Raw genomic sequence first — 16,734 nt, 5'->3', positions numbered from 1 at the left:
AGGCTTTGTAATATCATACTTGTTTTCGGGTTTTAAAGTTGGAAGCAAAGTTAAATTGCTAAATTGATGAAAGAAAATATTGACTCGGGACAAAATTTAACAGACATTGATTTCTCTCCATTGATTTCTCTCAAGAACATAAACGCGTTTAGGGCTTCCTCATCCAGATCCGCCCAGGAAACTTGAACCATCGATCATATCCGCATTCAGAAACTGATCAAGATCATCCCTTTGCAAACCGGGTAGATCAGCAACTAAAGCCCCTAGCCATGAGTATTCTTCGGCGCTTGGAAATTCTTGCTGGGGTGGCTCGGCTGGACTTTCTTGCTCCTCCATCTTCATGATGCCATTGAAGATCGTAAGGTCATCTTTCCTCCGCTGTTGATGAAGCATAACTAGCAAGAGAGCCGCACTCCATGCTTCTCTCATGGTGTTTGTATCGTAAGTGGATGCGACGAGCTTCAATGTCTCCATTGCTTCGGGGAGCATCGCGAGTGATTGCCGTGTGTCCATGACAAGCAAGACACATATGATGTGGAAAGGTACATTTGCCATGTGTTGCCAGGGACTGCAGTTCCTGACCATACTGCGTGAGCAATCAAGTCCCTTTTTCAGCAACGCTAAGGATTTTTCTGCGAGTTGAGCGGAAATTTCGAGTTTCTCTGTGTGAATTCTGCGCAGAATGCAAAGCACAAGATTGCATTGCGCCATGGCCGAGGGAGGCTCAGTATGAACTCTTTCCAGGATTTGCGAAAGGGTTTCCCCTAGCTTAATCTCATCTCCTTTTGTCCTTCCTGGGTCTAGGCTTGCCGACAATGGAATAAGTCCCAGTAGCTCATCTGTTAAATCACCCTCGGAGGTTGATGGAAGCAACGGCAAATCATTCTTTTGAAAGGAGACTCTTGATAAACCGAGATCGTACGATGTCCACATATTTAGGTGTAGTGCCACGCCGAAAAGTCGTCTTCGGATGTTTGGATCAAAGTCTGTGCCGATACTGCGCGGAAATACTGAGTCAGTGGACTCTAGGTGGAAACCCGCAGCTTCTACCAGATGCATCAACTTCGAGCTCGCCATCCATGTTGAGTGGGGCAGATCTGTCATTCGCATGTAAACGACTCGCAATGTCCATCCAGTGAGAAGGTCGACGGGAGGAGCACCACATAGAACATGCGTGTCGAGAATAGAATGTGCCGATCCGATGAGATGTAATTCGGTGATGGTCATGTTTCGTTGGGAAAACAAACAACCTAGTGCAGCAACACCACCGATAACACTGTCGTATAGACCGGTAGCCTCAGGAGATTGCCACCTAGCCTCCAGTCGCTCGAAAAATTGAGAAGAATCAATAAAGCCATAACACAGACCAATCTTAGCGAAGTAGATCTGAGCGAGGGTCCTCATGTGCTCCAAGGATGTGATATCCCTGATTGACAACACAGGGCATGCAGCCTGAGATTCGGTTGACAGTTGTCGCTTTCCAACATTCCAACCAAACAGACTGAGTTTTGGCGCTTTTGCAGGATCGATATTCAGGCCCATCCTCCGAACAAATGCAGCACCGGAGTTTGCCCACAACCGACGATCCAGTCCGTGTGTATCCACCGAGTCAATTGGCTGTTGGGGCGTTGGCGGGGCGATTTCGTCTGAAGGCTGTTGGGAAATATGGCGCTTCTTTCGTGGTGGCCGAGGTTCATAATAGCAGTCATAGCCCCATTCACGGCAAGTGCTGCAAGGCTCGGTGCCATCGCATTTTCTTTTCCGCACCCGACATGGCGCACAGGCCAGTCGGACGTACGTTCGCTTCAAGCCGGGTTGTGACATAGCTTTGAACAATAAGCAGCACCTGTACGGAGTAGAGATACCGCAATTTCCGAGTGGAATGAGAGATACTAGTCAGGGCGGGTATTGCGGAGATGAGTGGGGAGGTCAAGTGAGTGTGGGTCGAGACTCAGTTCTGTGGTGCCTGAGGCCTCACTGAACATTTGACCTGCATTTTTCAGTGCTTATGTACAGAATTATACATCTTACCTACTCCATATGTAGGGGATTAATAATTTGGGACATTCATTAAGGCTAGTAGTGAACCATCGAAGAATAATTAGTCGCTATCGGGGGTAACCGATTTACATGTAGCCCGTCATGGACGCATGTTGCAGCTATTCCGGGGCCATCGTATTTAACCTGTTTACACCGATACAAGTCCGATACATAATTAAAATTACCACATGAGATCCGGCACTCCGCATCTACTTTTTTTTGGAAGCTCCCTTAGCATCATCTTCATAGACAGCATATAGCTAGAGAGTCTATCGGAGCGTCTTGACATGTCAGCGCCAAGTCGCCGACGTAATCGCTCTCTGGCTTCTTGTGAGCCATGCCGGAAATGCAAGATTCGGTGTGATCACAGGAAACCCGTCTGTGCTTCATGTCAACGCCGCGGTCTACAATGCTGGTATCACCCTGCGCCTTTGACCAAACAACGGAATTTCCAGGGATCGACTATCTCAACTCCACCCAGCTCAACCAGTGTGGTACAAAGTGAACCTTCAAACAATGCCAATAGTCCCTCGACTGGAACTCCAATATTCCACACATGGCCGTTCCTGTCGGCAGAACCCAACGGTTTGACATCGCGTGATACGGTCACCGGGGGCCACAATTACAATATAAAGGCACACAATGAGCACTTAACAACCATTGAAGACATTGTCTCCCAATTGGAACTATTCCCAGTTATTGAAAAACGAATCCACGAGTATTATTCATTCAGTCAAGTTGCACTTGTACCTAGGCCACTTGTGCTGCAGCTGATCACTTCCCTTCGAACGTGTCTCGCAGACTCGGGTTACATGAGAGAAGAGAGAACCGACCGGATCTCCATTCATCAGGGTCCGCAACTAGCAGAAGATATTTTACGCTCATCCTCATCGGACGTAGCCATCACGCAAGACTTGGACTTGGAGGCCTTCTGCGCGCTATTCAGCGGAGCGAATTTGCGCATAGAAACTCTTGGTCTATTATATACTATGGCAGCACGCTCTTCTCTCTATACTAAAGGTTATGGAGACGATAAATACCAAGATGATAAGTTCACTACGGAAATGGGTTGGTATGGCAACTCATGCTTGCGGCTGGCTCGTGAGCTTGCACCAGAAACAACTGATCTTATGGTATGGCTTGCTCATGAGAATCTGCAACTTACCACGCTTTTTGAGGGAGATGCAAGTGAGTCCAGCGTTCCTGAAACAAGCAGTTCGCATATTCACAGTGTCCTAGGTCTAGGTGTCTGGCGACGGGTAGGCGACCTCGCTACAGATCTACTAGCATTGGGCTTGAATAGAGAAGCAACACACTCAGTCACGCCATTTTTTCTGGCGGAGTGTCGACGAAGAAGCTTTGTCAGAGCTTATTATCTTGACAAAGTGTTCGCAGCAGTGTTCAACCGGCCGCCTCGAATAACTGCTCGACATGCAGACTGCAACCTGCCGTTGGACTTATCTGATGACGAAATTTTCACATCGTCAGACAAAATAGAACAAGCAAAAGACAGGCTTACGCAAAACGGCTGGAACACAGATGGAAAATATAGAGCCGCCACGTGGGCTCGGATACGTTATATTCTAGCAGAATTTCGTGAAGAAATTGTCGAATATCAATATCGATCAATAAAACCTGCCGATAATATCAAGCTCAGGTATGCTCTTGTACTATTTTGCCCCTTTCACATGCTGAAGATACTGTAGAGAGTTGTCCAGTCGCTGCTATGTAGCGTGGAACAGTTTACCCCATTATCTTCAATACAGACAGGAGTGCTGGGCATCGAATCTCCCACCCGCACATTGCTATATGCATGCAAAGGTCTACCTGTCATATCTTCACATCCACTTTCAAATTTATCGATTACTTGGCAGGGGTGATGGTAACACGACTTTTCAACCAGAGTTGCTTGAGGTGTCAGCGAACATGCTCGAAACAGTTGTGAAAATGACGAATTGTCGCGGGAGAACATCTTCACCTCGCGATCTGCCTGGCATTGTATGTACCCCATTCTAATATCGCCGGTATAAAATACCTCTCATTAACGGGTGCAAGATTCTCTCATATGGTTTGCCATGTGCTGCAATCCTCTCTACTGCAATGGAAACTTCTATTCAAGATTCATCAAGAGGAGCACAACTTCTTGTTGGCATCAAGACATCCACTCTTATTCGAAATCTTTCTGTCCTAGTGTCTCAACTCGAGACCGTTTCCAGTCCTAGTGAGACCAATCATGTATTTTGCATCAAAGCCTCAAAGGCTATCTCGCGCAAGCTCGACCACATCTTGGATAGCTTTACGACAGCCAGTTCTACAAAGCCTCCTGATCGTATACCAGAGCCAGTCCCAACACTACCTGCGCTAAACACCACAACAATGACGGATATGGATACGACTAGCTTCGTTGATTTTGATCACTTTGACCTTGCAGATTGGGCCATCAATTTTGACATAAGCACTATGAGCGATGAGTGGACTATGTTTTGAAAACACAGACTCTTCCGCGGCACAAGTCAGGAAAGACTAATTTAGAGTTGTGAATATTGGATAGTGCATACATTAGAGGAATGCTTGAACAAGAATTCAAGGTTTTTTTTTTAACCAGCCTCTAATAACTATACAAAACCATTTGATGCCTGTTGTTTTTAATACCCTCAGTAATAATATGTTAACATTTTTCAACAGTTGCAGGCATATTCCTCCCGCAACGTATGTACTATGTAGGTACGGAATAGAATGCGGATATTGCGGAACTACCGATTGTTATGACGTCGACGAAAATGCCTCGGTAAATTCGAAACATCATGTTTAAACAACATTTAAAACAAGCTTCCTCCCGCACGTCTTATCGCATGTTAATTACCACTGGCCTTAGAGTGACATTAGCCAAATATTTGCCGACCATCTCGAACACGAAACCATGGCGACAAGCTTGCTATCGCGATACCCATGGGTATCTAGTCCATTTGTGGTCAGCGCCCCTATGAAAGTAATGTCCGGTCCAGCACTGGCAGTAGCCGTCTCTAGCGCTGGTGGACTGGGATTCATCGGTCCCGGTGCCAAAACACAGGACACAAGTGATGATCTCGAGAAAGCATCATCGCTCATACGCCAAGCGGCCAACACAGCGCCAACTCCCGGCTCGACACTACCTGTCGGCATAGGATACCAACTCTGGGGTGACGACATCAATGTTGCCGTCACCGCTATTGAGAAGCATAAACCATGTGCAGCCTGGCTATATGCCCCACGAAAGGGACCCGAGGAATACGACGACTGGTCTAGCAAAATCCGTCAGGTATCACCTGATACCCAAATCTGGATTCAGATTGGCACTCTGAAGGAGGCAAAGGAGCTTCTCCAGAACCGGGAGCGACCAGATGTTGTTGTTGTGCAAGGGGCTGAATCCGGTGGTCACGGCCGGGCGAAAGATGGCATGGGTCTTATGGCGCTATTTCCCGAAGTAGCAGATGCCATGGCAGGCAGTCAAATTCATTTGTTTGCGGCTGGCGGAATCGCAGATGGGCGTGGTGTTGCAGCGGCGTTGTGTCTTGGAGCTTCGGGCGTGGTGATGGGGACGCGATTCCTGGCTGCCAGTGAAGCACGCATTAGCCGGGGTTACCAGGATGAAGTTGTGCGTGCAGTCGATGGTGCAACCTCAACCACCCGTACGCTACTGTATAATCACCTCAGGGGTACTTTTGGGTGGCCAGAAGAATACAGTCCCCGGACTATCTTAAACAAATCATTTGTTGAGCAGCAGGAAGGGAAGTCTTTCGAGGAACTGGAAAAGCTTCATGATGAAGCTATTAAGACGGGAGACAAGGGATGGGGACCTGAGGGGAGACTAGCGACATATGCAGGAGCCTCTGTGGGACTGATACATGATGTGAAAGCTGCAGAAGATATTGTTTATGATATTCGAGATGATGCATTGGAAAGAATTCAGCGGCTGTGTCCTTGAAAGGGATGATGCAAACGACCATGTTGCCTACAGCTGGGCTGAGATTTGATTAAAAAAACTTACTCTGTGCATCAGATCAGATAAATAAGTTGAGATCTCTATAAACATCCGTGTGGTAATGCCTTCGAACGTGTCGGAATAGTTTCGTTAGGAGGTCCAACTTCAGGCACGATCAGAGAGAAAATTTCCCATTGCTAATGAATCTCAATTATCCTCAGCTACCACGCGTATTACCAGCTATAATCCAGTTCATATATCAATTTCAATACCGTTTGCTCCAAGCTTGGCATCCTCCACAAAGACTATCACTGACGACTGTCACTGGCATAAATTGGCCCTGCAAACTCCAGAGCAGCATTGGCTGCCCGACATACAACTCATATTATTCAGTGCACAAGTACCGTCCCACTCACAGTACGCGTTAGTTTCATGTTGAAGACTGCAGGACATATGCTCTGCGCAAGGCTTTTCAGCAGAGCACTGCATGCCGCGAACATCCTCATCTTTCATACAGACCATCTCGACCATGGAAGCCCCAAGCGAATTGAGAACACGAGTAGGACGGCACCGCAGGCCAGAAGGACAATCAGAGCCCCACATACAACGCAGGTTCTCCGCGGCAGCCATACACATACCACTCTGGCAATAACCCCCGACACACTGGCCATCCTCTCTGCAAAGGGAGCCAGTTACAGAAGTTCGCTGGCAGGTCATGGAGCTTGAAGAGCAGTACATGCCATAATCCGGGTGGGTTGATTGACAGTTCATTCCACTGGAACATCTGTCATTGGGGCAGCTGCTTGGACTCTTGGTGGACGCATGATCACTTGAGAAGATATGTCCTTGTCTATCGGCAGGAGACTGAACCGTCATGCATTTCATGCTTCTGGCATGTTTGCCAACACCACCGCCAACAGCTTGTCTCAGCAAATTCGCATGGGGTCGGGTGAATGTGAACAGCTCGTTGTTGCAAGAGTTGTCGCTAGATGATTTAGCACTAGATATTTGTAGTCAGAGACTCTGCACTTACGAGTACATTGAGCACATCATGTCTTGCTTGACCTCGGATGAACATGGGACATAGACTGATCCAACATTCATGCGGCTAATGCTTTGGTTAACAAAACTTCATAGTCATGCGAAGAAGATTCAACTTACTAGTCGGACATGTTGTCGAAATTCATGCAATTTCCATCAGACGCAATGAGTAATCCTTTTCGGCCGGCATTCATCGCGAAGTCGTTTTCTTTGAAAACCATGGCCTAGATAGAAAGTAAATGAATTGATCGGGTGTAAACACACTCAGCCGTACCTGATTAGTGACCATCATGACCGGGCTGGCAGCTAGTGCCAAAGGCACAAGTGCAAGAATCTTTACGAAACTAGACATTCTGTTTGTTGTTTGCGATGGTTGTAATAGTCAATGGTGAGTAGTGGGTTGACCGTTGGATTAGGAGCAACCTTTATACTCGAATTCGCTATCGAAGCGTGTTACTTTTCCTTTGGGTTGCGATACAAAGATTTAGGCCCTTGTCAAGTCTGCATGTCGTCTGATCTAGATATTGATCTCGATTCGCCAGAGAGCCGGCATTACCGGGGAATATGGATAAACCCAACGGTCAACACGCTTAAACTTCATGGCGTGTAACTTTAGAGCTGTGGCTTTTTCGGACTAGACCGTTAAAAACATCAAATCCGAGCCTTGTCTTCAAATGTGCAACCATAGCCCATGTCTGCATGTTCGGCTAGATCTCAATATTGGTTCCGCACCTCCAACATTGATTGATGTCTCAATTTCAGGGTTGTACACATGCTTGTACAGATAGCAAAGACTAACTACTGTATGACAACCTTATACATGTATGTACAACAGAGTTTTCAGCAAGATATACATTTAATAGCTCACCTAAAGGCAAATAAACTGAGACAGCTGTTCTACACATGACACGCAAATAAAATATCGAGAGCTTTGTTTATTGGCAGATAGTGATGTGCTAGTCGTCCATGGTTCCTCGTCTCGTATCACGAGTGTGGCGAGTGATCCTATATCTACCTAGACACCTTGTATAGCAATCCACAGCACTCAGTTACACTAAATAAAACGCATAATACGGCTAATTTTGCAACACTTTCAATGTTGTGCCAGCGAGAGGTTTACCATCAATGGCTTGCGTTCCCAAATATTATAGGATTTCTGGATATTCCAAGCGGTTGAACTCTCGTGCATGGTCATGTCAAAGCTCCAGAAGACCTTGGTCGCAATTAGACGCATTTCTGCATAGGCAAGGCTGTAAATGGACACAATTAGGCTAATCCCCGAAGGTATCAAATGCCAAAACTCACTTTCTTCCAAGACAGTTACGGGGCCCAAGTGAGAATGGTTGAACTGCTGTCCGACTGTCCGACTTGAAGCGTTTGTCTCTGTTATCCAGCCATCTCTCGGGGATAAACGAGTCAGCTTTGGTAAAATGAGACTCGGAATGGTAGGTAGAATAGTGGGCCCCAGACACAGAAACCTTTTGAGGTCAATATACATAAAGATTACAATTGGAAGTAGAGACCTACGTTCTCTGGGACGAATTGCCCATCGATCAATGCACCGTCCTTAGGTACAACCCGCGGAATAATAGCCGGAACAGGTGGGTAAACCCGCAAACTTTCCTCGAGTGCTGCGTTCAGGTAAGTCAGTTGACCAACTTTCTGGAAATCAATATCTTCGTAAGATTTGAATGATTCTCGGATTTCATCCACGAGTTTCCTATAGGACATAGGGTTTGCCATGATATAATAGGTGAACCCTGAGAGTAGACTGGCCGTCGTCTCACTTCCAGCGAGTATCAGCAAAGCTGCATTTGCTTCCATCTCCCGTATGGTCATAGACCTGTCATCATTGTATCGCAAGATGTAAGTCATAAAATCTGGCCGTTCAACCTTGGTCTCCAATCGTCGATGGACTTTGTTTGTTGCCAAGGCGAATGACTCTTCTCGCATCTTTGTGAGCCTTCTTGGGAGAAGCCTTCTGACAATCGGTGCCAAAAAAGGATAGACTAACAATGGACGCAATAATGCCATCGCTTTCATACTCACAAAGACTATCTTGACCCATGGGTGGTATTGGCTTTTCCGTAAGCAGTCAAAGGGCTCTCCAAAAGCTAAATCCCCGATGATATCAAATGTAGTGAAGTTGTACCACTGAGACATGTCGATTGTTTCCTGCGATAATGAGACTACCTCCCTCAGTCGCTCCACCAACATGTCAACATATGATTGAACTAGGCCTTCTTGCTCACGCAGGGCCTTTTCAGAGAAGGCATGCGAGAGCAATCTTCTTTCTCTTGAATGATCCTCGTCGTTGGCATTGAGAAGGTTTGGTCCTCTCGGCCCCTGAAGGTAGAATTTGGGGTCTTTCAGGAACGACCCAGCTCCCGGTTTGCGGTGGCCGTAGATATCTTTCCATGCCTGCGGGCTGCGATAGACAAGAGACATGGGAGCCGTCCGAACTACATCTCCATACTTATCATGGAGCTCCTTGAGTTTGTAGTGATACTGCCCTGTTGATGTCCAGTATAGGTTTTGGAGATTGGTGCATGCGGCAAGTTTCGGTCCCGGAAACTTCGACAGTGGGCTTAAGTAAAGGTTGTAAACCACAGTCCATAAAAGATATCCTAGCAGCTGGAACATTCTCAGTGATGTGACTGATATGCAAAAAGAAAATTAAAGCACTTACAGTGATGGCCACCAGACAGATCATGTGTATCGTATCAAAAGTGCATGTGTTAGAATTCCAAGATAGCATAATGAGAATCAATAGTTAGCCCGTCTTGATAGATGGCAGTCTTTGGACAAAACAATGGATATTTCAGGTGCTTAACAATCAAGCAGTTATGGTTTGAAGGATGGGCCAAGTGGCATGTAGACATTTCCCCGCAATGTCACATGGAATCCCACCTGGGTAGCGTCTTAGTGCTTGGTCATTGTGCATCTCGAACGTGCATTTTAGCGAAGGAATGCCGGATTATAAAGTTGTGTTCGACTCTGTAGACACCCTGGTGCTCTTGGGTAAATAGAAAATCATTTCCGTGGCCTCGGAGCTTGCAGCTCTGCATGCCATAGATTGGAGATTTGTGGGAGATTCCAAAGATTCAACAATATATTAGGGTAAATTATATTATGTATAATGCTTTTAAACCCCATCTCACTTTTTGTCCACGGTTTCAAGCATCACAGGCCAAGATTCATAATGAGCCAAGGAAGTCCATCATCCAGGCCTCATCAATCTCACCCACAGGCATAACATCAGGGAGTACAGCATTAGACTGGATCATGTCGCTATCTATCCCATTGTCACCGGGTATATCTGAGCGCCACATTTCCATCAATTTCGGCTCCCAGTTCATTCGCATGCCTTGGATCATTCTCAGCCCCTTTTCGAGGAGGTTCATTTCCTTGCTGTGGTCGAAAGTGGCAAGGTCTGGGCCCCTTCTAATGATGGCTTCGTTTCTGTTCAGGTATTCGAGGATGTTTGCGGTGTCTCGGACCATACTTTTGGACCATGCCGGGTCTTCCAGGACGGTGAGCCGGTACAGGCTGACAATGCCTCGAGTGAATTGGAAAAAGATTATACATGATAACTGTAGGTACTCCTCTGCTTCGAATTCTATCCATACATCTAGCCAGCCCTTTGTTGCTCGAAGGGAGGCGTAAAGGCTGTCGAGGCGGCGGGGATCAGGCGAATGTGGAATGGCGGGGGTTCCTATTGACAGTTCGTTGATTATGATTTCGGCATTGTAGAGAAACAGCAGGATGACTCCTTTTGTCTTGTTAGTCATGGCTGTGGAGAGTCAAGAGGGGTAGAGACGCACTGTGATGTTGAAGGTGAGGCGGGATTTGGCCCTTCACTGTGTCTAATTGATTTTTGAAGCTATCCAAATAGAAGGGCAACGAGATAAAAACATCACCATCCCGCCGTAGTTGATAAACTCTGTCTAAGACCAAATGGATCTTGACTAGTGCAACTAAAAGCTCATCCTGGGGACACTCTTTAGCCTCGGTGAGTATTGAAAGACTTTCTTCCATGTGCGGTGTCCAGCGCATAGCGTCGATCCTGGATATTGCCAATGCGGCGCTGATAGTATAGCTGTTAATTATTGTTTAGAGAGTTTATCGAGGTATTTACTATTTACCTTGATGAAATCAAGTAGCATCCCAGCACAGCCCTTCTTTCTTCTAGTGTTCTGGCTGCGGGTGGAGCTTGCTTCATTCCAATGGCGTCTTTGAAAGAACTCATGGCCGAATAATCATTCGGGCCATTGATCCCAAGCTCGGCGACAACTGCCATTAGGATGTGTGCGTAGATATTTAGGAATGGCCTTCTAGAGTATGAAACCCTGCAAAGAGAATTATAATGAGGAAAGTGGTTTTCGAAAGGGTACTTCTTTTCTGCTCACCATGATATGAAAGTCATTATTCCAAGGAGAAGATCCATGCTCGGCACAAGGTCGAGCATAACTCTCTGGTGAATATGGTTGGTTATTCTCCCGAAAGAGTCGCCTTTTTCTGGGTTATTAAATGTGGTGACTTCCATAATACATACCCAGAGAAATGGATATTTCTGTCGCAGTTGGTCAGAGGTCATGCTGTCAGGAATATAAACAAAGGGGAGATATTGTAAGTTCCGAGTGCGGAAATGGTCGAGGCACTTTTGAGCCATGGCGGGCGGGACGTAGATCAGGGACAAGATCTCCTTATCATACGAAGGTAGAACCCGTGCAGGATAATGTCCTTCTTCTGCAGTCGAAAGAGAAGAGACACTAGGTGGACTTTGAGCGGTTGGTGCAGATTGACTTGGATCATGCCGTGAACGCTGTCCTAGGTTTACAGGCTGCCAATCTGGAGGAAGACCAGGGGGGCCACCACTCTTTTCAAATGCGGACATAATCCAATCAAGTTTGGCCTCGAGATGGGCAGTATTAGAACCCGACGGTTGCTTATTGCGCTTGCGGACTGTCTGCGCAGGCCGGCATTCCTTGTTTAGGCGCTGGCATCTACCCATGGTGTGCTTAGTTCGGGCTATTATTGCCACACTGTCTAGCAGTGTCACTCACCTTTCGCAGCCAGTACCAGTTGCAGGGAGAATACACTTGCACTTGGCACGGGAACAGTTCATACATGCACGGCCATATGGCGCCGGGGTCCCGGCTGGGATTTGAGCGGATTCCATCCCGATGTCCGGTCGGATTCGGGATTGGGGGATTAAATAGATTAGGGTATCTCAGAAAGATGTAAACCCTAATATGGACTAAATTTATAGCAAATAATGCCAATATACCTCTCTCTCTCTCATCAAGATTAGAACCTAAAATGACAAAGAAAGCAAAAGCAGAGATTTGCCTAAAGGAGCTCAAAGGAACAAATAAACACACATGGGCCGTCGGAGTTGGAAAGTTGCCCAGGTGCGAAATCCGGCTGACTAAGACGATCCACTGGTCCCGGGGACCTGGCCAGCCCTATTTTGTACTCCATACAGCCCTGGAGTATGCGACAAGTGTATAAGCACCGCTCTGTTAAATATCTTCTTAATGTAGTCTATTGTAGCCATAAATAAAGGGAAAGATCCGGCTTATACAAAATAGGGCTTATCCTAGACGTATAACAACAGAGATTATACCAATACCAATAAACCTCAGCCTCACCACCACGTGCGTAAGCGAGGATATCCTGTGTAGGTAGAAACCCCCCATGTCTACCTCAACAACTTCACCCTAACAACCTAGGGGTCTACAATAAAGAGAGATACTCTGATAGATATACGGGAAAGGAATCAGACGCCTTTCGGTCACGTTATGGCCTGCAATTTCAACTGCTCAGCTCCCACCCCCGCATTATCTGAAAACAGCGATATCACTGGGATTGGGGTATGAGTTTCCCCTTGGGCCTTTCACTTGTTGACCATGGGCGCATCTCACATTCTTAGATCATTATCAACAATATAGTGACTGCCGGCTTCACTGTAGTGGTCATTCTTCTCCACTACATCGCCATCTACGATCCAACCCGGGAACCGTTTCAAAAACATGGTCAAACTCCAGCAACTTCATTTCGACCTAACCCGATAGATGAAAGCATATTGAACGGCCTCAGGTTAATCCTAAGTCACGTACCTTTCGTCAACAATGGCCGCCAAAAACGCGCAGACTTCTTACTCAAGGTGGGTTAATTCTCACGAGATCAGATTAGGGAATCAGGAATGATTGAAAACAACTTCAAAAAAAACAGTGCATCCGAGAATTGAGTGACATACAAATAGTGACGGGTTTCTCCATCCTGGTCAGTGGGTTTCTCCAGCTCAGATGCGGCCTATCAACCTATCATTGGCAAGTCGTCGTCCACCTGGGCTGGCTTTCCTGCCTAACTCAGTTCTCCTGCTTAACGCTTCTGCGCAACCATCTCCATGATCACCCCACTGAGCGGGTATTTAGGTTGCTAGCAGTGGGTGTATCAGTGATACTATTGATCGTGGGGCTTAGTTTCACCGGAAACTATCATTGGGCTTTTGGCGCAGACAATGATGATCACCCGACTCTTAGTGACCCTGCAATTTGTTATATGCGCCCTCATCCGGGAATCAATTCTGCATTTTTGTCGATGCCTTACATGATGATTTTGATGATCTTTGGATTTGCTTCGAGGGTGATTAACCTCTACGATACACTTTCAGTTGGTGTTGTTGGACGAGCCAGAACATTCCTTGCACGGCCCATACGAAGGTTGATGCATATTGCGTATGACTGGAGCGATGTGAATGACTGGAGAAATGTGTCTAACTGGAGCGGCGCATCGGGCTCACCACGGAGTCTGAAATTGGTGCTTTGCTACCTTCCCCTCTTGTCTGTCTACTTCACGTGTTTGGTGCTCGTGGATGTGTGGGATTCTGCCGCTACAGAGGTCAGATATCTTATATGGAACGGGTGTTGGTTATATCTCATGTTTTCTGACTTGGCCTTAGGTCGGCTGGTTAACTATCGCCTTTGTATGTGGCATTTCCCGAATGATAAGGACAATATACCGACCGGAACAAATTGGCCTCGAGGCTTCGTTGACTGGTTTCAATGATTGGTCGTTTGGCCAAGTTGCTTCTGTGGTGTTACTGGCCGCACCGCTCATCACAGTCATCGAATATATACAGGAAGGTGAGTCAAGTTCTGGTGGTTATTATCTAGGTTCAACTGAGAGGTCTAATACTGGCGTAGAAGATGAGCCTCGCGGACAAGATGAGACTCCCCCAAAAGATGAGACTCCCGCAAAAGACGAGACTGGCACACAGGATGAGATTCGTGTACAAGATCAGACTCCTACCCAAGATCAGACTCGCCCAAAGGACGAGACTCGCTCAGAGGATGACGAACAACCTCTCTCTAACGGCGACACCGTACCTCTGCCCGAACTCGCTTCTACTCGCGCAGAGGATGAGACTCACGTACAAGACAGATCACAAACACTCTCTGACGGCCAATTCATACCCCCACTCGAACCCCGTTCTATAGCAGACCCAACCACCGTGGACCTCAACGTCCCGCATAATGATTGGGTCTCCCACCTCAAAATATCTGATCTGATCAGTGTACATATAGGCAGGTTGGCTTTTGCAGTTATCCTCTGGGCGGCACAGGGTGATCCTTTCGCCAATACGACCACGATATTATTAGACGCTTTCCTCTTCGCGGGTCTTTGGATGTTTGTACTCATTCTTTGCTCCTTGATGGTGGAGACTGCATTTGCGGACCGAAGACCTAACGCTACCCTTTTTCTCGAACAAGCGGTAAGGTTATACAGCATTGGGTTTATGAGTGTATCTCTCCCCATTTGGGCGAAGCTTGTTTATTGCCTCCTTCCACTCCCTATTATCGGTGTTTTGGCGTATCGATTTTGGTGTTAAGTGGGAACTGCGCAACTTAACACCAAATGGCAATGTAAAGAAGTTAGTTCAGTTTTAGTCTTCTTTCATTGGATTGGGGTCTCTTTCTTTGGGCTTTGGAACTGGACAGTGCACTTTCTGTGCAAAAAGAGCCTTCATGGATTGGCATTTTTGCTCCTTGCTTGTGTAGTAGATGTTAATCGAAGAACACTAGTTTGCTCAGGCGATATTGAGACAATGTTGATTACATGTACTTATGTCAAAAAGTTTTTACAATGAGGAACAGATGCTATCGCATCTCATTTTATCTTTGGTGTCAAAGTAGACAAGATGTCCAGATGCCATTGGTGCCGCGAACCCGAGTAAACGGGGCACGGCTATAGACTAGGTGATTCGAAATGACAGGTTCAAAAGACCAAATAGAGATATCACAAAGCTCCGCCAACCAAAGTACCAAACCCAGAGAACTCCGAGTCCAGCCGGTTGGTTCGACATTGATCCATCCCTCATGTATTCCTCCTTTGATCCCCACCACAAAGCCCCCAGTCAACCCGACGTCTAAAACGAGGTCCACTACTCACAGCCGCTCAGTAGAAATAATCTACTGCTCGGTCTGGAAGTAGTTGAGGAGAACGGAGCGCTCCTGGGACTCCTCACCCCAATCCTTGACAACGACGCAAGAGCAGTTGACAACCTTGCGGGCGTTACCCTCACGGTCGAGAGTGCCTGAGAAACAAAACGTTAGAAAACATAGCCCTAAAACGATATATCATGTATCGAGATCGCGAGTAAACTTACAGAGACCGACCCACTCGCCGAGCATCTTTCCATCGGGAACCTTGATGAGGGGGATCTTGTGCTCAGAGCAGAGAGCGACAACGAGCTTCTTGTAAGCCTCCTCCTCGCAGCCCTCGTTGAGGACACACATGTGGGCCTCGCGGCGGTCGAGGGCCTTGGCGGCCTCACGGAGACCACGGGCAAGACCATCGTGGATCAGGGAGACGCGCAGAACACCCTTGAGGGCGTCCAAGACGGACATCTGGCCGCTGCCGGCATCGGCAGAAACCTCGACCTCCTCAGCGGGGGCGATGGGGGATGTGGGCTCTTCTCCGTCCGACTAGAGGATTCTTGTTAGTATCATGTGCGTAAAGAGTTCCATTGCTTGGATCGCTGTCGTAACTCTTGAGACTTGGAATTGGACTGGATCGGCGCAGGATAGATAAGAGGGCCGACGAGGGGTAGTCTCTAGTGCGGCGACGCAATCGCTCTCGCCGGCCATGTCCATTCCAGTGTCTCAATCGTCGTAACGAGATCCGATGCGGGCGTGGGTATGGCGTGAATGTAATTCACAGATATGAAACATACCATTTTGTTGCTTGTTATGCTTGAAATCGGATGATCCTCGAAGAGTAGAGTTGTTGGAGAGAGAAATTAAGAAGTGGTGCGGGCGGCGTGAAATTTCCCGCTATTTCGACTTTTTTCGGCTGTGTGTGCCCTACGATTATGTCATGTAGTCCCCGCAGATGTAATCACGTGATATTGGCATCTATACAATGAATGTATATACGACAAGTCCAGTTGGATGGCGCTGATAATCTGATCTTTAGGTTTCCAACATAGTATGGGATTTTCTGCCTTGCTACAGGTGCCTACATTATCTCTATTAAGAAGAATTGTGTTTGAACTTGGTGTTATTGACACAGACAGGTATGCATGATTACATTCATGACCACACTGACTACTAAACCACAGCAAAACTACCTAATAACAGTAGAATCATCACTGAACGCGAGAGGTATCATAATCGTACAATCAG

The 16,734-nt window shown here is 47.0% G+C and overlaps 8 protein-coding genes across 8 annotated transcripts; 3 read left to right on the top strand and 5 right to left on the bottom strand.

The window, feature by feature from the left end:
* Window positions 1–159: 159 nt before the first annotated feature.
* Window positions 160–1,824, bottom strand: N7487_004797 (uncharacterized protein; the record flags this gene model as incomplete). The annotated part of the gene is made up of 1 exon (XM_056872544.1): window positions 160–1,824. The coding sequence occupies one exon, from the start codon at window positions 1,822–1,824 to the stop codon at window positions 160–162; it is 1,665 nt and encodes a 554-aa protein (XP_056730264.1).
* A 503-nt stretch (window positions 1,825–2,327) lies between these two features.
* Window positions 2,328–4,527, top strand: N7487_004796 (uncharacterized protein; the record flags this gene model as incomplete). Its single annotated transcript, XM_056872543.1, has 3 exons — window positions 2,328–3,697; window positions 3,747–4,038; window positions 4,096–4,527. 3 exons carry the CDS (start codon window positions 2,328–2,330, stop codon window positions 4,525–4,527), a joined length of 2,094 nt encoding a protein of 697 aa, XP_056730263.1.
* Window positions 4,528–4,960: 433 nt separating this feature from the next.
* Window positions 4,961–6,004, top strand: N7487_004795 (nitronate monooxygenase; the record flags this gene model as incomplete). Its single annotated transcript, XM_056872542.1, has 1 exon — window positions 4,961–6,004. One exon carries the CDS (start codon window positions 4,961–4,963, stop codon window positions 6,002–6,004), a length of 1,044 nt encoding a protein of 347 aa, XP_056730262.1.
* Window positions 6,005–6,322: 318 nt separating this feature from the next.
* N7487_004794 (uncharacterized protein) lies at window positions 6,323–7,394 on the bottom strand (the record flags this gene model as incomplete). The annotated part of the gene is made up of 4 exons (XM_056872541.1): window positions 6,323–6,986; window positions 7,035–7,109; window positions 7,163–7,266; window positions 7,317–7,394. The coding sequence occupies 4 exons, from the start codon at window positions 7,392–7,394 to the stop codon at window positions 6,323–6,325; spliced, it is 921 nt and encodes a 306-aa protein (XP_056730261.1).
* A 741-nt stretch (window positions 7,395–8,135) lies between these two features.
* On the bottom strand, window positions 8,136–9,755 carry N7487_004793 (cytochrome P450; the record flags this gene model as incomplete). Its single annotated transcript, XM_056872540.1, has 4 exons — window positions 8,136–8,292; window positions 8,348–8,520; window positions 8,570–9,676; window positions 9,732–9,755. The coding sequence occupies 4 exons, from the start codon at window positions 9,753–9,755 to the stop codon at window positions 8,136–8,138; spliced, it is 1,461 nt and encodes a 486-aa protein (XP_056730260.1).
* A 484-nt stretch (window positions 9,756–10,239) lies between these two features.
* Window positions 10,240–12,224, bottom strand: N7487_004792 (transcription factor domain-containing protein; the record flags this gene model as incomplete). Its single annotated transcript, XM_056872539.1, has 5 exons — window positions 10,240–10,814; window positions 10,867–11,141; window positions 11,188–11,391; window positions 11,452–12,048; window positions 12,109–12,224. 5 exons carry the CDS (start codon window positions 12,222–12,224, stop codon window positions 10,240–10,242), a joined length of 1,767 nt encoding a protein of 588 aa, XP_056730259.1.
* Window positions 12,225–12,846: 622 nt separating this feature from the next.
* On the top strand, window positions 12,847–14,939 carry N7487_004791 (uncharacterized protein; the record flags this gene model as incomplete). Its single annotated transcript, XM_056872538.1, has 5 exons — window positions 12,847–12,918; window positions 12,978–13,211; window positions 13,280–13,948; window positions 14,010–14,193; window positions 14,254–14,939. The coding sequence occupies 5 exons, from the start codon at window positions 12,847–12,849 to the stop codon at window positions 14,937–14,939; spliced, it is 1,845 nt and encodes a 614-aa protein (XP_056730258.1).
* Window positions 14,940–15,457: 518 nt separating this feature from the next.
* Window positions 15,458–16,381, bottom strand: N7487_004790 (40S ribosomal protein eS12). The gene is made up of 3 exons (XM_056872537.1): window positions 16,284–16,381; window positions 15,717–16,035; window positions 15,458–15,644 (listed from the first exon to the last, which is right to left on the bottom strand). Exons 1-3 carry the CDS (start codon window positions 16,284–16,286, stop codon window positions 15,520–15,522), a joined length of 447 nt encoding a protein of 148 aa, XP_056730257.1. The 5' UTR covers window positions 16,287–16,381; the 3' UTR covers window positions 15,458–15,519.
* Between the last annotated feature and the right edge of the window lie 353 nt (window positions 16,382–16,734).

This window comes from Penicillium crustosum, assembly GCF_028827405.1.
Source record: "Penicillium crustosum strain IBT 35664 chromosome Unknown utg000002l_segment0_segment0, whole genome shotgun sequence".
In the NCBI taxonomy this organism is placed as follows: Eukaryota; Fungi; Ascomycota; class Eurotiomycetes; order Eurotiales; family Aspergillaceae; genus Penicillium; species Penicillium crustosum.
Note: the sequence above shows the minus strand (reverse complement) of the source record. Positions and strands in the feature narration are given on the sequence as shown.